The following is a 24,657-nucleotide window of genomic DNA, read 5'->3' on the forward strand; positions in this document are numbered from 1 at the left end:
GCTGCATAGCCTCATTGGCTGTTATGGTGCAGGCGGCCACCTGTACCATAAAAAACAATGATGCTTGGTGGTTTGGGGACTGAACAAAAATGCATTGAGGACAGAATGTACAGTATGGACACTTCAGCCTCTGCCCCCCCCAATGCATTGCCAAAATGGCCTGCCTCAGTTGGCCTCATAGGTGGCACCGCTCTGGTACAGTGATACAGGTAGCTGTAAAGCAAAAGTATAGTTGCCATCCTGGCTATCCTTTTCTGACGAGGTTTGCAAGTCACAGGACCGGCAGAACAAAATGAGATCTCTTGTGGGGTAAACATTTTTTGTTGATCTATTTTATGTGTATGGAAGTTCAACTTTAGAGTGGAACTTTTTACAAGACTGTATGAATACTTTCCTAACATGCTAAAATAGGTATACAGCAGGACTGTAATTAAAAAAACAAAAAAAAAACAAAAAAAAAAAAAACTTTTGAAGCAGCCTTTGGCTGAGATCTCATCACTGGGCTGCAGGTAGGAAGTAGCCTTACCTTAGTATCAGAGCGCAATATTGTTTCTTTGTAGCAAGTTAGAACGTTTAAAGGCTGCAGCAGGGGCTGCTCTGTGTCAGACGTTTCTGAACAATGACCGCACAGCATTATTATTTATTTATTTTTTTAAGTGGACCTTTTTACTGCACCACAAATCAAAAACACAATTTAATTAATTTTTAATATTTAAAGCAAACTCACCCATCCCTGTCTGTCTGCATTATTTCGTTGAGCAATCACTTTACATAGTTACATAGTAGGTGAGGTTGAAAAAAGACACAAAGTCCATCAAGTCCAACCTATGTGTGTGATTATATGTCAGTATTACATTGTATATCCCTGTATGTTGTGGTCATTCAGATGCTTATCTAATAGTTTCTTGAAACTATCGATGCCCCCCCGCTGAGACCACCACCTGTGGAAGGGAATTCCACATCCTTGCCGCTCTTACAGTAAAGAACACTCTACGTAGTTTAAGGTTAAACCTCTTTTCTTCTAATTTTAATGAGTGGCCACGAGTCCTGTTAAACTCCCTTCTGCGAAAAAGTTTTATCCCTATTGTGGGGTCCCCAGTACGGTATTTGTAAATTGAAATCATATCCCCTCTCAAGCGTCTCTTCTCCAGAGAGAATAAGTTCAGTGCTCGCAACCTTTCCTCATAACTAATATCCTCCAGACCCTTTATTAGCTTTGTTGCCCTTCTTTGTACTCTCTCCAGTTCCAGTATATCCTTCCTGAGGACTGGTGCCCAGAACTGGACAGCATACTCCAGGTGAGGCCGGACCAGAGTCTTGTAGAGCGGGAGAATTATCGTTTTATCTCTTGCGTTGATCCCCCTTTTTAATACATGCCAATATTCTGTTTGCTTTGTTAGCAGCAGCTTGGCATTGCATGTCATTGCTGAGCCTATCATCTACTAGGACCCCCAAGTCCTTTTCCATCCTAGATTCCCCCAGAGGTTCTCCCCCCAGTGTATAGATTGCATTCATATTTTTGCCACCCAAATGCATTATTTTACATTTTTCTACATTGAACCTCATTTGCCATGTAGTCGCCCACCCCATTAATTTGTTCAGATCTTTTTTGCAAGGTTTCCTGCAGAGAAGTTATTGCCCTGCTTAGCTTAGTATCGTCTGCAAATACAGAGATTGAACTGTTTATCCCATCCTCCAGGTCGTTTATGAACAAATTAAATAGGATTGGTCCCAGCACAGAACCCTGGGGAACCCCACTACCCACCCCTGACCATTCTGAGTACTCCCCATTTATCACCACCCTCTGAACACGCCCTTGTAGCCAGTTTTCAATCCATGTACTCACCCTATGGTCCATGCCAACGGACCTTGCTTTGTACAGTAAACGTTAATGGGGAACTGTGTCAAATGCTTCTGCAAAATCCAGATACACCACGTCTACGGGCCTTCCTTTATCTTGATGGCAACTTACCTCCTCATAGAAGGTTAATAGATTGGTTTGGCAAGAACGATTCTTCATGAATCCATGCTGATTACTGCTAATGATAACGTTCTCATTACTAAAATCTTGTACTTTGAAAAATGCCCCCCCCCTTAGCATTTCTGGCAGTGGCCATCTTGAGTAAGGGCAAATGATTCATGTAGCATTTATTTCCTGGAATTCATCTGCCCTTTGCTCAAGCATGCATGAATGAGGGTGCACTACTTGGCTTAAAAAGGCCCTCCTCCCCTCCTGAAGACTCCTGGGGTGTATGACATAATTTGCCTAGGGAAATAACTGAATACATGTAAAAAAAAAAGTTTAAAACCCAGTACATATCATACACTTTACTATCTATTTACTAATGCTAGCAGCATGAGAATTAAAAGTAATGCATGTTGGTTGGGAGGGTGAAGTTCCACTTTTAGTATTTGGATATAGTAGGGAATGATTAAATCCTGTTTGCTTTTTGCTCTCTGTTTGCCTTTGGGGAGTTCAAACTTCACTCTCTGTCCCACAGATGTAACCAGTAGTTGGGTCCCCATTGAAAGATCCAGGATACAGATGGGGGGGTTTTGGCTTTTCCCTACGCCTTCCAAAACTGAAATATAAAACGTTTTTCGGCTTTGGACATGTTCTCATCCCATGTAACCTGATCAATTCCATGTTGCTTTTCAGAGTAAATAAAAACCAGAGAAGAACTTGCAATCTAATCCCTTCCCCGCTATCGTACCACTTTTTGGATGGAAGCTTCTTTTTGAGGAAACCCTGACAGGCAGGTTTTCAATTACCGAAAACTCTGTGGGGGAGATTTACTAAAGGTGGAGAGTGCAAAATCTGGTACAGCTCTGCATAGAAACCAATCCGCTGCCAGGTTTAAATATCAAAGTTTAATTAAACGTGCTGAAGTTAGAAGCTGATTGGCTACAATGCACAGCTGCACCAGATTCTGAGTGTTCTAGTTTTCAGTAAATCTCCCCCTGTATGTCTTTTTTTCTTTCATAAATGCTTCTCCTTGCCTGACAAGCATTTGTTTAACCTGGTGAAAGATGGTAGTGCTGGTGATGAGGACAGTGGGAATGTTGGAGTGCTGGAGGGGTTTCCTATGTAGGTAAGCACAACATAATGTGCAAACTTGGCCAAAGCTCCAGGGGGCGCTTTTTTAAATTTTTTTATTTTGTTTTGGTTTACTTCTGCTCGGACTTTAAGGTGATTGTAAACAATCTCCTTGTAAAACAACTCATTCAGTTTAAAATAGAAATGACAGGCAAAACCACATTGGTATCGATATAAAAAGAACATACAGGGATATACAATGTAATACTGGCAAATAATCACACACATAGGTTGGACTTGTGTCTTTTTTTTTTTTTTTTTTTCCCAACTTCGCCTACTATGTAACTATTATAAATACCCTTTTTGCCTTTTTTATTAATGATCGGATTCCATCTGTTCTCGGCTGCATTAAAGCTGGGGGGAGGAGAAAACAACTTATTCAGTTTAAAATAGAAACGACAGGCAAAACCATATTTGTATCGATATAAAAAGAACATACAGGGATATACAATGTAGTACTGACATATAATCACACACATAGGTTGGGCTTGTGTCTTTTTTTTTTTTTTTTTTTTTTTTTTTTTTTCTTTCAACCTCTCCTACTATGTAACTATTATAAATACTCTTTTTCCCTTTTTTTTTGTTTTTTTGTGATCACATTCCATCTGTTCTCAGCTGCGTTAAAGCTGGGGGGAGGAGAAGCGGCACTGAGCTTCCCAGTGGTTTGCTTTGTAGGGGGGGGGGGGGTGTCAGGACAAGTCCGATCACTGGAGGGCACACTGAGTTCCCGGCATAGCTAGAGAACTGACCACGCTGTGTTCTCCTGCTTGGTGTGGTCAGTTTTTAATAGGAAAGCAGAGTGACTGACAGGAGCGCCAGGGGTTTCACATAAAGGAAGCAATACAAGGAGAACTTTCTCATACAAGTACATCGTACAGCAGGCACATATCAGGGATGTGAACGGTTGGGGGTAACAGGCGCGTTATGGATTTATTTTCTTGATTGTGAGTGCTGAGTGTAGCGCCTCCAGCAAAGAGCCACACAAGCACACAGTAGAATATACGGACGGCGGGTCAATCCAAGCCCCCCCCCCCCCAGTGCTGTTGGGCAAGTGTGCCAACCACTGTCTAGGCAGCCCTGCTGTTTTCTCTGACTTGCTACCCCCCCCCCCCTTTCTCTCTCCTTGCAATGTGACCAGCTCTGGAAACACGAGGCAGTATTTTTAGTCACCGGGAAGAAACGGCTGTGTATACAATAAACTCTTGTCGGCAAGCTCTGACCCACAAAAGTCTCATGCACTATGCTGATGAATCACTTGATAAGTCTTGATTGCTTCCTATGAATATGGCTGAGGGGGGGGGGGGGAGGCGGAGAGAGCTGTATTTGTTTTTCTCTCTCCACCACCCTGGAAGTTTTCTGGCTGCACTGAAGTTGGCAGCGATTTTCGGTTCCCTGTTTGCGGAGCTGACATCCATAAGATTCATTTTTGATAATGACTTGTCTATGCATTACACGATGGGAGGGAGAGAGCAGCATTGGGGTTTGCTGTAATTAGAATCAGACTGTTGCCCGAGATAATTGATGCATAACGGATGCAGCTGCTGTGATGTCACCCGATGTGAGGAGAGCATCCCTCCAGCTTGCACCTTGAAGGATTTAGCTTCTCGGCGGAGGAGAGGGCAGCGCTCCAAATCCCTCTGGTTGCTGTGTATTTGTACTATTTTATTTCAGGCCGAAACACATTGGCTGGCTAAAGTCCTTGCAGTGCTGGAAGCTGACCAGTTCTTGTAGACGAGAGCTAGAGATTTAAAGGGTCATCCTACTCAGAACTGATATTTCAGAGTCAGATGGCTTCTGGCAGGTGGCATTGACCACAAGTGTCTTATCCGTATGGCTTTGGCACCTCAATGCCCAGCTCCTTCCACCTGCTGTGTACTAATACAGGCTATCGCCATCCATCTGAAGTGAAGTAACTGCCAGAGAGGTTGCTGATTCCCTGTGTAACAGGAAGTGAGAAGAAATCTCTACCAAGTGAGGGAATATCCCATTTTAGACAGTTGTCACTTCCTATTGGAAGACTTCCCTTCACTCCCTAATCTGGAGACAACTGTAAGATTTAGGATTTACCATCCTAGTCTTCCCTGGTGGCAAACCAAGACAAATTGGGGGGGGGGGGGGGGGGGGGGAAGTCATTCTACTCAGTGGGGGCACATACACCAATAAATGCCAGACCGGTTCCAAACCTTCCTTCTATATTCAAAACCTAAAGTTGAACTCCAGTCTTGCACAGCTGTTCTGGCTCCTCTCCTGTACTAAAAAAGGCTTATTGTGATTTCCCCTGCACACTGCGAGCTTCTCACAATGTGCATTAAAAGCTGCAGCACGCCAGATAGAGCCTCATTTCTTGGCTGGAGGACATCTTGCTTCATCCAGTATATTCCTCCCTGACCTAACTGCCCCCCTTTTTTTTTTTATTAGAATTCAGTTCTTTCATTTTGGAGACTTGGCATTTATGTATGGGCATTACCTAGGGTGGTCTACATGCAAACGCAACCTGCACTGATGCAACAATCGCTCTGACTTTGGAGCACTTGTCACATCAGAAGTCGGACCCCATTTTGTGTAATGGAACCATTCTAATCGGTGCAACTTGAGTTGCTCTGGCTTACAAAAAGGTTCCTGTGCAACTTTTTGGTCCAGCTTTGGTATGACTTGAATTGACTTCTGCTAAAGAAGTCGCATGCAAGTCGTGCCAAAGTCAGGTTGGGGTTCGACTTCAAAGTCGCGTGCAGTGTGAACCCGGGCTCAGTCTGACATCCATCCTTAAAGTGGTTGTAAACCTATTACAACCACTTTAACCTACAGGTAAGCCTAGATTAAGGCTTACATGTAGGTGCAAGAAATATCTCCCAAACCTAAAAGGTTTAGGAGGTATTTGCAGAAATAGCAGCACTGATGTCTACGGCGCATGCGCCGTAGACATCGGGCGCAGGTGCACTGAGCATGCCGTTAGTGGCGGCACCAGCGTGCATGCGCGGGAGTGACATCATCGTGGCTCCGGCCAATCACAGCGCCGGAGCCGCGATACCCGGAGGTCACTCCGGGATAGATGGTGGCATCGGAGGAGGCGAACGAGGGCCGATGCGGGGGCTTCGATCTCTAAGTAATTCATAATGAGCTAGTGTGCTATGCATACTAGCTCATTATGCCTTTGTCTTGCAGGGTGTATTTTTTTTTCCAGAGGCTTTACTTCCTCTTTTTAAAGGAGAAGTCCAGCCTGAGCTTTTTAGGCTGGGCTTCTCCTCTAGGTCACAGGAGTGTAACTTGTTTTGCACTCCTGTGACCCATTTTCAGCGGAGAGCGGTCTGAAGTCCGCTCTCCACTGACGTCGCTGCCATCAGTCGAGGCACCGCGCCATCCAAGTCTGGATCCGCCAGCTGCCTTGATTGATGGCAGTCCCAGCAAGCTGCTGAGATGGCCGCTCCCCACCCCTCCACAGCTCAGTGCTCCAGTGAGTGTGGAGAAGCAGAGAGGAGAGACGCTGACTGACGGGCAGCAGCTCTCCTCTCGGGGACCTGTGAAAACAGAGCCATAGGCTGTGTTCGATCGCTCGGTTCTCAGTGCAGAGATGGTGGGGGACAGCTGCAGCATTGGTCTGATGCTGCATCCACCAAGGTATTTATGAATCAAAAATAAACCTGTACTTCTCTTTTAAAGGGATTGTAAACACGTGTGGTTTTTCACCTAATGCATTCTATGCATTAAGGTGAGATACCTTCTGTGCTGCAGCTGCCCCCCAAAGCCCCCCTTTTTTTTGCCTGAACCCGGTCTTTCCAGCGACGGAGACGAGCACACCAGCTCCAGTCATGGTCTTGGGTCCTGATTGGATAGATAGCAGTGCAGCCATTGGCTCCCGCTGCTGTCAATCAAATCCAATGACGCGGGGGTGAGTCCTGCTGTCTGTGTCAATAGGCGCAGCAGCAGGACACGGAAGCGCGCCCGCACGAGTGCCCCGAGGGTGAGCAGCTCTCCACGTGCAATCGAGAAGGGGAGGAGCCAGGAGCGTCACTGATTGATCCCAGAACAGGAGGATCTGGGTCACTCTGTGCAAAATCAACTGCACAAAGGAGGTAAGTATGACAGGTTTGTTTTTTTTGTTTTTTTATTTACTTTTTTAAAAAGAACATTTTAAGGCAGGGCTTGACAAATTTAGCTTTTTATCTAGGAGCCAGCTTAAAAAAGTTAGGTAACAGGTGTTGTGTGGTGTTTTTTTTTTTTTTTTTTCCCACTTTCCTACTGGGCACTTTCACCCCCTTCATGCCCAGGCCAACTTTCATCTTTCAGTGCGTGGTCATGCTACATTGTACCCAAATGGAATTTTTTATCTTTTTTTTTTTTTAATTTTTTTTTTTTTTTTTTTTCACACAAAGAGATTTCTTTTGGGTATTTAACCACCACTGGGTTTTTTATTTTTGCTAAACAAACGAAAAAAGATCAAATTTTGAAAAAAAACAAACCTTTCTTTTTCTGTTATAACATTTTGCAAATAAGTAATTTTTCTTCACTGATGTGCGCTCATGAGGCTGCACTGATTGGCTCTGATCAGTGCCCTGATTATCCGTGTAAATGTCCCCTGTCACAGGACACAATGGGGTTTATTTACTAAAGCTGGAAAGTGCAAGTTCAGGCTCACTTCTGCATAGAAACCAATCGGCTTCTAACTGCAGCTTGTTCAATTAAGCTTTGGCAATAAGACCTGGAAGCTGATTGGATTCTATGCAGAAGTGTGCCTGATTTTTCCACTCTCCAACTCTAGTAAATAAACCCCTGTGACAGCGCTGAGGAAAGGAAATGCTGATAACCGGCATTTGTTGACATGTGATCAGCTGTGATTGGGTACAGCTTATCACATGGTAAAGGACCGTTGTGATTAGGCCTTTATTACCTCGATCTGTGATCAGCTGTGTCCAAAGGGGCACAGAGCATGCCTGGGGAGGGTGGGGTTCTGGGAGGGTATCTATAGACACCCTCCCAGAACTGGATGACTGGGCTGTAGCTGTATTTTGGCTATAGCACGGTCAGCAAGTGGGAGGCGGATGTGGACGGCTGACAAAGGCCCAGGTGCCAGGATGCAATTTCTAGTCCGCCATGGATTTGTTGAGCCCTGCTTTAAAGCGGTTGTATACCCCTTTAGTACATTTTTACCTACAGGTAAGTCTATAATAAGGCTTACCTGTAGGTAAAATTAATATCTCCTAAACCTGTACGCTTTAGGAGATGTTCACCTTGCATGCAGCCGCTGACGTCATACTAGCTCATTATGCCTTTGCCATTATAGATGTGTGGTGTTGGTTTTTTTTTTTTTTTTTTTTTTTTTTTTTTTTTTTTCCCCTTCTTCTTCTGGGTATACAACTGCTTTAAGGCATTTTTATATTTGCATAACTCCTCCCATGAGCCAGCCCACTGCTTGTTTCAGGTCTGCAGGCTCTTGAGTGGAGTACTGAGACAGAGAGTTGTAATGTTTTTAGGAAACTACTATGTACAGCACCCTGCTGGCTCCTCGCACCAGCTATTGCATAGAGGAGCACAAAGATGTCACTGTGCCTAAAATTAGGTTTTATTTAAAAATTTTATCAGTGCAGTAATACCTCGGATCGTGAGTAACGCAGTTAATGAGCATTTCGCAATCTGAGCTATTTAAAATAAATCCTGACTCGGTTTGCGAGTGTCTCACAAAACAAGCAGGATTCAAGCCTCTGCGGTGTGCAGTACCACATTTGGTCAGAGGTGCGGGGGCGCCGGTGACACAAGGAGCCGCTTAGATGCACTCGGAAACACTCTGTTCTCGAGTGCATCTGAGCAGTCTCCGAGTATTTCCGAGTCTCTCCGGCGCCCCCCGGCCACATGCAATAATGCATACAATAGAAGTCAATGTGGAACGCATTCTCTTCGTTTCCATTGACTTCTAACACTTATGGATAAACACACGATTACACCCACGGGATGTTATTGCAACAGCCTGCATAGCTTTGGGTGTTTTTGGGTGGATATATTGCTACAAGCAATTGACATACTGTTCTGCTTTGCCTTAAGGCCTCATGTACACTGCTGCTGGTAAATGGACGTTTAGGAGCAGTTGGGCATTTTTTTCAGCTGCCGCTGAACTCTCCTCTATGTTATCTTATCAGTACATGTACACAGGGGCGTTTACAGTCGTTTCTAAGCAGTTGCGCTTAGAGGCATTTTTTTGGAACGCAAAAAAAGCGTTCAGAAGCTGAGTTTACAGGCATTTCAAGTGCTAAACGCGGTAATTTTCCATTTAGCCGCGTTTCGTTTACAGACGTCTTTCATTTTTGGCTAGTTTAAAAAAGAACAAAAAAATAGATTTTTTAAAATAACTCTTCTAGACGCAAATGAGGCATGTAAACGCGGCAAAAGGACGTTTTAAACCTGGGTTACTATCTGTCAAGTTAAATCATTCAGGAGAGGTTGTAAAAAACGTCCCGTGTACATGAAGCCTTAAAGATTAATTGCATGCTGTCTCTCGGAGGCCTCATTTAGCCTATGGTGGCTGTTAACCCAGAACAATAAGCCGGGGGGGCCTAGTGCAGCATTAATTTCCTTTTCTGTTAAGCTACAGGCCCATTTACATACACGTGAGGATTTTATGGATGGCTCTTATGTAAACTTTCTGGTGTAAGTTTGCGATTTTACTGAAGCTTTATGTAGTGTTAGATTATTGCTGCCCAAGATAAATGTAATGCTTGTATCACTTTATAAACTGCATTCATTGCCTTCAATAAAACAGGAAAACTGTGTTCAAACAAATGTCCAAATATCTGTGTAAAAACACTGTTCATGGGAGAGCACCCTTCTGTTTTCCCAGCCACTATTGGCATGAGCATCAAGCTCTCCTCCAGCATAATACCAACCCCCCCCCCCCCATATTGATTGATGGCTGGCAAAGAAATCAAATCCTTCTTTTTTTTTTTTTTTTTTTTTTTTTTTTTTTTTACTTGCCAAAAGTCGCAGTCACTTGATGTTCAGGTTCTGAGTCCTCTGTCTTTGTTTACTTCCGGTGGGTTTTTTCTTTGAGGGTCCAGTGCACCGCCTATGTGCCATGCACTTCCTATTGACTGTCCTCTTAGGGCTCTTTCACACGGGCGATCCACGGGATCGCTCCACTGAGCAGGCGGATGACAGGTCCGTCTCCGCTCATTATGCAGTGATGGACCTGTCGGAGCCCTGCTGTCCTCTATGGAAGATCAGATGACGCCTGTCCGTTTTTTTCATCTGATCTGTCAGACGGATGGAAAATGGGGTCTCCATCCATCTGGATTTCACAGATCAGATGGCAACGGACATGTCACCGCTGACATCTGCTGCCCCATAGGAGTGAATGGAGCTCAAAAACTGACAGGCGGACCTGAGAAAGCCCGTGTAAGGCCTGATTCACACCTATGCATTTGTTAGTGCTTTTTGCATTTTGCAGATTTGCACTACAGTCCATTTTAACATGGTTTCCTATGGAATACGTTCTGTAGTGCAAATCTTCAAAATGCAAAAAGCACTAAAAATACATAGGTGTGAATCCAGCCTAAAAGGGGCCTAATTGGGGTCCTTTTACATTGGTGTTCCGTTTTGTTGCATCAGTTCAGTCACTGTTTCTTAAAAAAAATAAATAAATAAATGGAATCAGTTTTTCATCAGTATTACATCAGGTGTGTTTTTAAATTTTTACATCCACTACCAGTGCAAAAACAGACCATTTGTCTGTTGACATTTGTTTTTCGTCCGTTCCGTTGGTTTTTTTTTTTCTGTTTAAAAAAAAAAAAAAATAGGTCTTTGATCCATTCCAAAAAACGGATGTCGATGGAAGCAGATGTAAATGGATGATTTTACATCCGTTTTTCCATAGAGATGCATTGATCATCAACGGATGAATGAAAAATGGACAAACGGAAAGCCCGTGTGACAGGCTCCCTTAGGATCCAGAGAAAAAAAAAATGTCAGTTGAGGGGGCCGTAGGGGCGCATTTGCAGCATTGAATTAGCGGTCCCCCACACCTGGAAGACCCCTTTCACACTGGGTCGTTTTGCAGGTGCCTGCAAACCGACCTGAAGCAGCCGCTGCTGTGTCTCCAGTGTGAAAGCCTCGGGGCTTGCACACTGGAGTGGTGCGCTAACAGGACGCTGAAAAAAGTCCTGCTAGCAGCATCTTTGGAGTGGTGAAGGAGTGGTGTGTGTGTGTGTGTGTGTGTGTGTGTGTGTGTGTATATATATATATATATATACAAAATGATTCTGCGCTGCCCTACACAGAAAGAATAGCAGCTAACACAACCAACAAGGCCTAGACAAGAAAAAAACAAAACAGGTGTAGCGCTAAAGGATGGAATGTCCAATATGTAGAAACGTGTTGGGTTAATCCTCCCAAAAAGGAACCAAAAAGTACATTTATGTATATTGTATAAGAAGTCCTTCAAGAAAATGGATACTTCAAGAAGACATCTCTGGTGAAGATAAACACAACACCACCTGAAGAAGGAGAGGCTTACCAGATGGGATGGACCCAAAGGGCATACGCCGAATTGGGTCAGGTAGGCTTAGGTGGTGAGTGGTTCAGAGCGACCTGGAATGATGATGCTGGAGGATGGACCGGCTCGATGCTATATCCCTTTGATTGATGGATGCCCAGACCAAGGGGGGACAACGTGGTTGAAGCAAGCCAGACGACGTCTATGAAGACGAAACGCGTCGGGTAGGACCCCACTGTCGCCACGTCTTGTTTCAGCGCTGTTCCAATTGTTTTATCTGGATTTACATGTGAGTGTATATCTGCCTATTTTTTAATAAATTACTCTCTTTTACGGATTTACACTATGTGGCCATTCCTTCTTTTTCCCACGTGTCCACATCATCGTTTGGCTCCACCAATTTGATTCTGAGGGATATGATACCATCTGGCTTGCTTCAACCACGTTGTCCCCCCTTGGTCTGAGCATCCATCAATCAAAGGGATATAGCATCGAGCCGGTCCATCCTCCAGCATCATCATTCCAGGTCGCTCTGAACCACTCACCACCTAAGCCTATCTGACCCAATTCGGCGTATGCCCTTTGGGTCCATCCCATCTGGTAAGCCTCTCCTTCTTCAGGTGGTGTTGTGTTTATCTTCACCAGAGATGTCTTCTTGAAGTATCCATTTTCTTGAAGGACTTCTTATACAATATACATAAATGTACTTTTTGGTTCCTTTTTGGGAGGATTAACCCAACACGTTTCTACATATTGGACATTCCATCCTTAAGGAGAGGTGTATACACGGCTCTTGCCCATTGAAATCAGTGGGGCACCTCGGCTATACCACCGGCGAAGCGCTTTGCGGTGGTTTTTAACTCTTTCTCAGCCGCTAGCGGAGGGTAAAACCGCCCCGCTAGCAGCCGAATACCGCCACTAAAGCGGCGCAAAAAATTGCGGTGCTTTACCGCCGACGCACCTCCTGCACCAATTTGAAAGGGCCGTAGGGAAAAAGAGCCGTGCAGGATGGGTTAGTGGAGGTGAGTATAATATGCAGTTGACATGGTGTGCAGAGACCTCTGCCTGGACCTTGCTTTACAACACTCTGCTCCCAGCAACTGATAGACCATGAATCTTCATAAGGCAATGCGTTTCAAGGCCCAAGCCCGGAAAATTGTGACAAGATCCAAATGCCACCACTTCTTTAACTCCATAAATTTTATATTTTTTCTGTAAGACCCTGTGTTGTATTGTCTGTGCAGAACTGTAGGAAAAACAAAAGCTTTTGTGTCCGGTTGGGATGCTTGTACAGGCTTTTCAGGTATCCATCACTCCCTCTGGGAAGCAGTCAGCCTTGTTAATGCTCTGGAGATTTGTAGAAATACCGTCTCCGTACTTTCCTACGGTTGCCACAGCAGCTGCCACAGGGAATGCTGCTAGTAATATATACAATTTTTGGTCTAAGCAACAACGATTTTTTTTGGATGTAGCCTGTCCACCAGCCTTCATCCCTGATGAAGGTGGATTTTCTGTAAAGGGGGGGGGGGGGCCCAAAAATCCCACCTTGAATAATATATATATATATATATATATATATATATATATATATATATATATATATATATATATATATATATATATATATATATATATATATATATATATATATATATATATATATATATATATATATATATATATATATATATATATATATATATAAATAATATATGCTTTTGTATAAAGAATGGACTGTTTCTTTTGGACCAAAGAATTGATGTTGCACTTCTTCCCTTTTTTTTTTTTTTTTTTTTTTTTTCCTTTTTCTAAATCGGGGGTGTGTGGTGTGTGCGCTTGACTTTGGGTGGCCCAATGAGTTGCAGGAGGTCTTCTTGCTTTGTCTGTTGCACTTTCTCCAAACGTTTGAAGATCCTGCACCACCTTGCTGGTTTCTCATAGCTGCATTAAATCCTGTAGCTATTACAATGTCAAATGATATCTCCCTTCCCCAATGGATTTTCTGTTAAATGGGGTAAGCAGATATCTAGGGAATCCAGCTGGGAGAGGTTGACACTTTTTGTCTTCTCTCACAAAGACTTAAGAAAAAGATGCAATCGACCGTGAGTAACTTGCCATTATAGTCTATCGTAGTAGAACCCAGCAGTGTCCACCCCAAGCCAACACATTGAGGTGACTTACTAAAACTGGTGAGTGCAAATCTGCATGATAACCAGTCCGTTTCTAACTTCAGCTTGTTCAATTAAGCTTTGACTAAGAAATAAAACCTGGAAGCTTATTGGTCTCTTTTCAGTAATGCGTCAAAAATAACAGTGCCACAGAAATGTGCTCTAATGGACAGCTGCTACTCTAATTAATTATTGTAGAAAACAATATATAGTGATAAGAGTGGTACTGGTCCACACGTTAACCTAAAAAAAAAAAAAAAATCTTAAATTGGTGAATAATCAAAACCTATGTCTATGTATAATACCACATGTGTAATAACATCTGTGCGAAAATATATGAAAGTGCTAGTGCATATCAAAATGCAGTGCAAACAATCTTATTGTGCAATATCATTAAAGTGCTAAAAAAAAAAAAAAAAATACTCAAAAAATGAATGATGAAAAGAAAGCAAAAATATTTAAAAAAAAAATGTAACATAAGCAGAGACTTTTTTTTTTTTTTTTTTTATGGAATATTTTAAGTGCATCAAGTGCTCCACTGCTGCGCGAGTCGGCATACGCAATGTCATCAGCGTCCTTGCCCCGCCCTATGTCCATTTCATTGTGTGATGTCTTCAAGGAGCGGCTGCACCAGTTTTAGTAAATCGACCCTGTTTGCAGGTAGTGTTGTCCATCTAAGAGCATTGTGTTTATCAAGCTTTTACTAAGCAATGTGCAAAGCCTTTAGCTAGCTTCAAAACTCTTTCTAGAAGCCTTTTAAAGCAGCTGTCTCTGTCAGTTTTCAGACGTTGAATATGGATGGTGGATGTGCTTGTATTTGGGGGTGTAGGGTGATAGGTTGGTCATCATGTCCTCCCAGATTTCCCTCCTTTTGTTGGGTGCCAAGCAAGGGTCACATAAGAGACCTACCCCGGGATAGGCTCTTCTGGGCTACAATAGGCACTTTAGGGTCACTGCACTACACTTGGGGTACCCTTACTTGGAGCAAAAGACTGAACTCTAATAAAATCTTTTGGTGCGATATACATCACCACAATCACTTGTGCATTTAAGAGGAATGCGCAGAGCCCTTGTCCTCTCCACCTGTCCAGCATATCACTGCTACCTCACTCCCAGCAACAGTATGGAATCCCGCCGTGCACCTAGCGCAGACTCTATGCGCACACTTAACTTAACCCTCTTCTTCTTCTATACCTGTTCACAGGCTGAGGGCCCCGACGGTGCAGATCTGCTCCCTCTTCTATGGGAGACGGATCACCGCAGAAGGAGTGCCAATAACCTCTCCCTCGCTGTAAGAAGCTATCTCACTTGCCACATGTACACGCTTATTACAGGCCGCTAGAGAAACCTTTGTTACCCTTGGTAACCACTTACTTTTACTTCTCACTGCATTAACTCTTGTACTGATGTTTTCATACCCCAATGTATGTAGTGACCCGAGCTGTAGACTAGATGTGCTGGTTACTTACATTACACTCCTTTAATAACTTCAGACCAGGCAAAGTTTCAAAAGCTTTACTTTACTAATCTAGCATGATGACGTTCTCGGGTAACCATTCAACATAAAGTGCAGTCGTTGTCCTAACATCCCTAGTCCCCAACTTCAGGCTTGTGGCTGCCCCAGCATACCTGCATAAGATAAGTCCATGTTTGATAGAGTCCATCAGAAGGTTCTTCGAGGATAACTGCAAGTCTCAGCAGTGTCCACTACTAGCGAGAACTCTGATCCTGGCATGACACGGACGATACAGATTTTGGCAACAAGAGGCCCATCTTCCAAGCTCCAGGCTCTTTAGCCCAGGGCCCCTGGATGTGGACCCTCTGTTCCGTGTTTTTTTTTTTTTTTTTTTTTTTTTTTTTTTTATCACATAGAACCAGTGGGTCGGACCCAGCAAAGCCTGCCAAAAGACCCGGGAACGTAGTTAACCATACCCTTCCTAACCGGAGCAGCATTAACCTTTACATGCTGGTTGTCTCCTTCAACAAGCTGCTACCAGGCTTCAGCTGTCTTTGAAACCAATTAATTTCATTTCCACTCAGCCCCTTGCTTCATAATTTGTGTTGATCATGGTTGTTTTAAAAGCTTCAGAAAAGCTGTAACCATATTTTTATAAAAGTTTTCTGTACACACAACTGAAACTTGTATGCACTAGGAATTAGTGCAGGGTGGCCTTTAAACCATGCATGCAATAGATAAAGGCGAAATTTAATACATTTTCCATAAAATATAATTTTTGTCCACAGATGAGTTGGCCAACTCTCTCAATCCCTCAAATTGTATCTAACGCCTTTGGTTGGAATTCCAATTGAGGTGTGTATCTTTACATAAAATGTGTGGAAGCGTGGGTATGCAGAGGATCCTTCCACTTTAATCAGTGTGACCACCCCAGGTGTGTGATGGCTTGGTGCTCCAACAGTGGGAAGCCAAGGTCAAAGTACCAATTAGCAGAATGGAAGACAGAGAATGCCTTTGTGTTTGGAAAGATAATGTTTTATGAAGATGAAATGCATTACCATTACATTCGGATCTGGAGAAGACGTTTGTTTTTTTTTTTTTTCCCCACTAATGAACAGATGGTTCTTGTCCTGAGTAACTGCCAGCAACTTCCCAGAAAAATGGCTAAAAATCTGTGTACGTGAAATGTTTTAGTAACTGAATAATTTTATGGCCTGTTTCGCTAAACCTTTTTGATGGGAGCAATATCTTTTGATGGCTGGAAATTGTTACTAATTGTTTGGATAGAGCAGCCTTTCTCAACCAGGGTTCTATGGATCCCTGAGGTCCTCCAGAGCTTGTTAGAGGTTCTTTGACACCTGGCAATTTCTGACTCTCAGATAAATAGTTGCTATATCTTCTTCCTACTGGCCACCAGTGTAAGGTTGGCCCTTCTCCATGTGTTCTCCAGTGTAAGGAGGGCCTTCTTCTGCTGAGCACTAGTGCAAGGGGACCCCTTCTTCTGCTGAGCACTAGTGCAAGGGGACCCCTTCTTCTGCTGAGCACTAGTGCAAGGGGGCCCCTTCTTCTGCTGAGCACTGGTGCAAGGGGGCCCCTTCTTCTGCTGAGCACTGGTGCAAGGGGGCCCCTTCTTCTGCTGAGCACTGGTGCAAGGGGGCCCCTTCTTCTGCTGAGCACTGGTGCAAGGGGGCCCCTTCTTCTGCTGAGCACTGGTGCAAGGGGGCCCCTTCTTCTGCTGAGCACTGGTGCAAGGGGGCCCCTTCTTCTGCTGAGCACTGGTGCAAGGGGGCCCCTTCTTCTGCTGAGCACTGGTGCAAGGGGGCCCCTTCTTCTGCTGAGCACTGGTGCAAGGGGGCCCCTTCTTCTGCTGAGCTCCGGTGCAAGGGGGCCCCTTCTTCTGCTGAGCTCCGGTGCAAGGGGGCCCCTTCTTCTGCTGAGCTCCGGTGCAAGGGGGCCCCTTCTTCTGCTGAGCTCCGGTGCAAGGGGGCCCCTTCTTCTGCTGAGCTCCGGTGCAAGGGAACACTACAATTTGTACTGCCTGCATTTCTTTTACAGCCACTGTTTTATACCATTATTACTAAAATAACATTGTTTTATAGAGCAGCCATAAGTGTCAGTTCCTTATTCCGTGTGTGTGTGGCTTTTTTTTGTTTTTTTTGGTTTTTTTTTTCCTCAGCTTACTCTTCTGCTGTACCATGATTTATAAATACAGTAATTGACAGGGGATCCCTTTAAACTTGAAGTTATTGTAAAGGTTTTCTCTGTGTTGAAGTTGAGAGAAGCTGAACTGGAGGGATTGGCTCAGGAGAAGCAGAAGGCACATCCTTTTGATCTTTTCTGCTTTTGGCTGTTGAAATAAACTAAGGCTGGATTCACACCAGTCCGGTGCGAATTCCAGCTCCGTTCTCTGTGCGAAGAGGAAAAAGCAGCTGTTCAGCGCTTCTTCTCCGTTGTTGCTGCGGATCAGCTGGGCAGGGAGAGGGGGGTGTAGTGAGGAGGGGGAGAGAATGCCTGTTCACAATGGAACACATCTGCAAATCAGATGCGTTCCCATAGAAGAATACGTGCCTGCAATTTGCACAGCACTGCCTATAAAACGCACATGTTTTTTGGGCAATGCAGTGTGCGAATGCAACGCACATATTTGAACCAGACTGAAAGTAATAAATCAAACTGCTTTGTTACTTTTATACTTTGTTGCATCAAATTGCTGCTGATCTCCTGTAGCCAATTCCTCTCTACTGTACATACACCCTAGTGTGTTTCCCGAATGTGACTATAGTGGACCATTTTTGCCAAATGTAATTTAAGCAGCCACTTCTGGCCTCACGTTGTCACCCACTAACAGGAAGTGCCTTTTTAAGGCTCTACATGGTAGGATCAGCAATAGGGATGAGCTTGGATTCGGTCAAATTCAGGAGGAAGTTGAGTGTCAGCCCAATCAGCTGTTGCTGATGCCCCGCAGCTGCATGTATGCAAAGGAACCGGGATGTTTGTGACATTGATCTACTATTGGCTTATTAGTCAATGGTGTCACCTCTCTGTGGACGTAGAGCTGCAGGATTAGGGGAGCCTCGGCTGCAGCTGGTTTGGCCAGCACTGTATGTTTCCTTCCAGGTTTGAAATGAACCCAAGCTCATCCCTATTTATGAGATTTTAGTGATTTGTGATTACCTATTCTAAATATTGGTGGTTTTCTGCTATATAAATTTACTAATTTTAAATCTCTTTTTTTTTTTCCCCCCTTTTTTTTTTTTTCCTACAGACCGTGGAACATGGATTCCCCAACCAGCCAAGCTCTCTTGCCTTTGACCCTGGGCTGCGGATCATGGCAATCGGTGCCAAATCTGGAGCTGTTAAAATGTATCCTTTAAATCGTAAACAACAAAAAAAAAAAAAAAACGAACAAATTGGAAGACAGCAGACGGAGCATTTTATTTGAGCGTTTAGCGGTCGTTTGACATCCCTTGCTAATCTCTCCTTTGTACTGGCAGCGCTATTGTATGTCGGCCTAATTTTGGTTACTGTCAGCTGCGGTTGATCTTTCGTTCCGCAGGTAATTGCATTCAGTAACACCTCACAGGGGGGAGGGTGTGGAGGAATTGCTGATCCCTGATTTTTTTTTTCCCCCCAGAGGATAGAAGAGTTTCGAGTAGAGCCGGTCTCTCTCTTCAAGCTTCCATGTATGGGAAATTTTTTATTTGTTCAGTCTTTTCACTTCATTAATAAAATTGTATGACCGTGGGGATCGGATTACTTGTTTTTGTACAGATTTGCTATATTGAAAAGGCATTCAAACTTGCTTCTGCACTGAAAATATTCCATTGTGTATGACAAAGTCCAACTCCCCCAATATTGCTTTTATGTAGCGGGATAGGTCTTGCTTAGTACTAATGGGGTGACTTTTTAGGCTGCTAAAACACACAGAATTGTCTTGCCTTTAATAGTTATTTTTGTATCTCTGTGCTGCTGATGTGCAATCTCTCTCCAGGGTAGGCTGCATATAATTTCCCTGGATTGACTTCCTGATGGTTACAACCATGGACCATGCCTGTGCAATGTGTCAACAAGGCTGCATGTACCGTATACACTCACGTATAAGCTGACCCGAATATAAGCAGAGGCACCTAATTTTACCACAAAAAATGGGAAAACTTCTTGACTCAAGTATAAGCCTGGGGTGAGAAATGCGCAGCTACTGTAAGTGGAAAAGGGGGTCAACAATGCCCATTTGCATGCCTCACTGTACCCATTTGCAGCCATAGGTCCCCTGAACTTCAAACTCGGTAGTTAAGGGTTCCTAGATGCCACCTAGCTGCAGCCAAAATTTGGGGTCTGTGGACCCAAAGGGTCCCGAAATGACATGCTGCAGATGGACACAGTTGACCGACTTTGGGGCCCCGTATCTCGGGGCAACTTGGTGCTAGGAACCCCAATATTTGGTGTGCAAACCCAGTGGCACTAGCACTACAACATATCAAAAGCTGGGGTTCCTAGCGCTAAGTGGCCCCGAGATATGGGGCCCCAAATTCGGTTCGGAAAATGTCAAGCACCTCTGCAGCAGAGAATGACATTTTCCGAACCGACTTTGAGGCCCCGTATCTTGGGGCCACTTAGTGCTAGGAACACCAGCCTTAGATATGTTTTAGTGCTAGTTCCCCTGGGTTTGCACACCAAATTTGGGGTTCCTAGCACCAAGTGTCCCCAAAGTCAGTTTGGAAAATGTCATTCTCTGCTGCAGAAAAGTTCTTGACTCAAGTATAGGCCGAGGGGGGAATTTTCAGCACAAAAGAATGTGCTGAAAAACTCTGCTTATACTCGAGTATATACGGTAGTTTCTTATGTGACTTTTTAAATTTATTTTTACTTCGTTGCCCCTGCCCGGATGAGTGCTACCCACCTGGTCTTGTATTTTATCTTCAGCCCTGATGCAGTCATAATTCTCTGATCTTGCTAGGAGCCACGCAGCCTATTCTCTGAAAATGTCTACTATGCTCATGTGCTCTGCAGCTGTACTCCGACTGCTTGAGGTAACCAGAAGTACAGAGTTGGGGGGCTTGATTTTGGTGCCTATGATGTTTCCTAATTAAAATGGGCATCAAAACTTTTATCGCCTATTATGATATTTATGTAGTTATTTCAGGTACTTCCATATCGCCGTCAATTTACACAGCGCTTTACACAAACGTGTATGTATCTCAAAAAATTAGAATATATTCAAAAATTTCATTTATTTCAGTAATTAAATTCAAACAGTGGAACTTCCTATATTATATAGATTCATTACACACAGAGTGATATATTTCAAGCATTTCTTTCTTTCAATTTTGATGATTATGGCTTACAGCTAGTGAAAACCCAAAATTCAGTATCTCAGAAAATTTGAATATTGTGAAAGTTTAATAATGTTGTAGACTCATGGTGTCACACGCTAATTAACTCAAAACACTTTACATGGTCTCTCAGTCTGGCTCTGTAGGGTACACAATCATGGGGAAGACTGCTGACTTGACAGTTGTCCAGGAGACAGTCATTGACACCCTCCACAAGGAGGGTAAGTCAGAAAAGGTCATTGTTAAAGAAGCTGGCTGTTCAGAGTGCTGTATCCAAGCATAATAATGGTAAGTTGAGTGGAAGGAAAAAGTATGGTGCACAAGCAACAGAGATAACCACAGCCTTGAGAGGATTGTGAAGCAAAGGCCATCCAATTTGGGGGAGATGCACAAGGAGTGGACTATGGCTGATGTCAGTGCTTCAAGAGCCACCACACACAGACCTATCCAGGACATGAGCTACAACTTTAGCACTCCTTGTGTCAAGCCACTCCTGAACCAGAGACACTGTCAGAAGCGTCTTACTTGGGCTAAGGAGAAAAAGGACTGGACTGTTGCTCAGTGGTCTAAAGTCCTCTTTTCGGATGAAAGTAAATTTTGAATTTCATTTTGAAATCAAGGTCCCAGAGTCTGGAGGAAGAGTGGAGAGGCACAGAATCCAAGTTGCATGAGGTCCAGTGTAAAGTTTCCACAGTCTGCGATGATTTGGGGAGCCATGTCATCTGCTGGTGTTGGTCCACTGTGTTTTATCAAGTCCAAAGTCGGCGCAGCCCTCTATGGAAATTCTAGAGCACTTCATGCTTCCCTCTGCTGACCAGTTTTATAGAGATGCTGATTTTCCAGCAGGACTTTGCACCTGCCCACACTGCCAGAAGTACCAATACCAGGTTTAATGATCATGGTATCACTGCTTGATTGGCCAGCAAACTCGCCTGAGCTAAACCCCATAGGGAATCTCTGGGGTATTGTCAAGAGGAAGACGAGACACCAGACCCAACAATGCAGATGATCTGAAGGCCGCTATCAAAGCAACCTGAGCTTTCATACCACCTCAGCCGTGCCACAGGCTGATTGCCTCCATGCCACGCCACATTGATGCAGTAATTCATGCAAAAGGAGCCCCGACCAAGTATTGAGTGCATACTATACTGTACATGGACCTACTTTTCAGTAAGCCAACATTTCTCTATTAAAAGACCCTCTTCCTCTTCTTCCTTTAATTTTTTTTTTATTTATTTATTTTTTTTATTGGTCTAATCTAATCTGAGATTACTAAATGTTGTGTTTTCACTAGCTGTAAGCCATATTTGTCAAAATGAAAAGAAAGAAATGCTTGAAACATTTCACTGTGTGTAATCTATATAAATATGAGTTTAATTTTTTGCATTGAATTACTGATGTAAATGAACTTTTTGATAGTCAAATTTTTGAGATGCACGTGTGTGTGTGTGTGGTGTGTGTGTGTGGTGTGTGTGTGTGTGTGTGTGTGTGTGTGTGTGTATTTACATTCACATCAGTCCCTGCCTTCAAGGATAGTCCACCCAAAACTGATACCACGGCATTTAGTAGAGGATGGCTTCTTTGATCTCTCAGGAACACTATATTGGTAGGATCTCTACCCCAGCTAGTTCTCTGTCTGTCTGTCTGTCTGTAACAGGAGAAACTGGAACAAAGTTGGCCGAGAGTGCCTAAAATTCCCAGGTGGACAGCAACGGTAGGGTATTGTGGTATGGGGTTCACATCACTAAAGTATCCAGGAAAATGGAAGACAGAGGGTGACTTGGCTAACTGTTAAACCTATAAGTTGATTGGCCCCTTTTGAGTATATGCAACCAAGTGCTTAAAACTATGGATTATAAAGTCAGTATTGGAGGGGGGCTGGGACCTGACCTGGCTTTTGTGCAGCTGTTGGGTCTAAAGTTCAATCGTACACTGCTCTAATTTCAGCCACTTCCTGCTGGATTGGCAGAATTTTCAACCATGGTTGTCCCAGTTGGCATAATCTGGCTCAACAAAAACAGATTTAAAAATTGATTAAGCCAGATGGAAAATTCTTGGCCGAACAGCTACTGCAGTCATTGTTCGGGTATTCCCACAGCTGCAGGTGCTGTGGCTGTCTAAACACAATAGACAGCAGTGCAGATTCCTCCCTACGCTCTGTTCAGCATGGATTGAGGGAGTATTGGCTGTCTCTTGTTCAGTCTGCAGACTGAACCAGCAATATCTACCAGTGTTTGGCTAGCATAAATCTTGGCTGTCATGATGGGGGAACCATAGTGATCACATGCAGGCTGGAGGCTTCATTGATAAAAAGCCTTTAGCTGCCAAATGAAAACTGTTACCTCCCCATGCGGTTTATCTGCAGTGCTATCTAATAGTGTAACGATCAGATGCCGTTGCATTTTTAAACTATAATAATTGAAATATAGAAAGCCTTAAAATAATTCTATGATTACAGCATACTTTCCTTTTGTAATGGCAATACAAACAGTAGTTATTTATGAGAATCCAATATAAGGGGAATTTTCTTGAATGTTATTACTGCCTGTCTGCTGTCTATCCCTTTCCACAGCTTCCTGGATACCATTCATGTGTTGCAGATTTTTCGTCTCCTACTGTTTTTTTTTTTTTTTTTAATTTCTAATGACTACATATCCCATGGTACCTTGTCTTTGCAGCAGTGTTTCCTGTGCTGACTTCGCCTCCTGAGACTCCTCCTCTCGGTATCTTTGTAGTGCAGAAGGCAGGCCCTAATGAAATGTGTGGTGCAGAGTAAATACTGGTCACAGAATTAAAGTGGATGTAAACCCGATTCATGAAATTTTGAGCTGGGCACATATATCTGCAAAGTTTTTTTTTTTTTTTTTCTTTTCTCTCGTCAAAGCCCTATGTCCGGTTTCTTTCTCCTGCTCCGTTCTTCTGTTATCAGCCTGATAACTTCTGACAAGTTCTCCATCAACTGTGATAAAAGGAGCCTGAGTTTTGTGTTGGGGAGGGAGTTATAAATAGATTAGCAGAGTGCTATTCAACAAACCGTTCTGAAAGTCTCTACCTATGAGGAGGGGGGGGGGGTGCCTTTCCGCCAATCAGCTGTCTTGGCTGTATGCTCAGACTTCACTGCAGTGCTGAACCGGAAGAGAAAATCTCCTAATGCCGCGTACACACGAGCGGACTTTCCGGCAGACATTCCAATCGTGTGTGTGTGGGCTTCATCTGACCTTTTCTGTCAAAATCTGACGGACCTTAGAAATGGAACATGTTTCAAATCTTTCCGACAGACTCGATTCCTATCGAAAAAAACGTTGGTCTGTATGCTAGTCCGACGGAGCCAAAACAACGCAAGGGCAGCTATTGGATACTAGCTATTAAACTTCCTTTTCTAGTCACGTTATCATGTTCGAAACGATCGGACTTTGGAGGGATTGTTTGATGGCAAGTCCGTTTCTTCGGAACTCTGTTGAAAAGTCCTTCGGAGTTCAGTCCGACGAGAAGTCTGTACGCGTCATTACAGGATCTGAACTTTCTAAAGGATATATAGAGCTAAAGACAGCAGATCTACATGTAAAACTTATGTAGGTAGATTTGTTCCATCTCTGTGTATCATCTGAGGCTATATGTGAGGGTTTACATCCACTTTAAGTGGCTGGGGATCTTTATAAAGTTAGTTTACAAATTTAAAAATTGTTCAGCGTAGGCTTGGAATAATAGAAACTTTAATGTGGAGATTTTAATTCAATTTTTGCACGATTGTCTGCCCAGGGAAGTGCAAGCCTTATGTTCTCAAAAGTAGATTTGTTTTTGTGGCATGCAAATTAGTTGAAGAGTTAGTGATGGGAAGTTAAAAAGGAACTGCTGTCTGCTCACATAATTGCTAATAAAAACATATTTTTCATTCTTAAGCTTCCCTCCAGCCACTTTGAATATATATATATATAGATATCTATATATATATCTATATATATATCTATATCTATATATATAGATATATATATCTATATATATATATCTATATATATATCTATATAGATGGATGGATGGATAGATAGATAGATAGAGAGAGATATATATATATATATATATATATATATATATATATATACACATACATACATACATACATACATACA

General features: G+C 43.3%; 1 protein-coding gene across 2 annotated transcripts in view; it reads left to right on the plus strand.

Moving 5' to 3' along the window:
• Nucleotides 1–24,657, plus strand: part of LLGL1 (LLGL scribble cell polarity complex component 1) — a 134,385-nt gene that overhangs the window by 25,563 nt on the left and 84,165 nt on the right. For both annotated transcript variants that reach the window (XM_073636375.1, XM_073636376.1), the window contains exon 2: nt 18,463–18,560. In XM_073636375.1, the coding sequence (XP_073492476.1) occupies nt 18,463–18,560 (98 nt within the window). The remainder of the gene's footprint in view (nt 1–18,462; nt 18,561–24,657) is intronic.

The sequence above is a fragment of the Aquarana catesbeiana genome, linkage group LG06 (genome assembly GCF_042186555.1).
Source record: "Aquarana catesbeiana isolate 2022-GZ linkage group LG06, ASM4218655v1, whole genome shotgun sequence".
Lineage (NCBI taxonomy): Eukaryota > Metazoa > Chordata > Amphibia > Anura > Ranidae > Aquarana > Aquarana catesbeiana.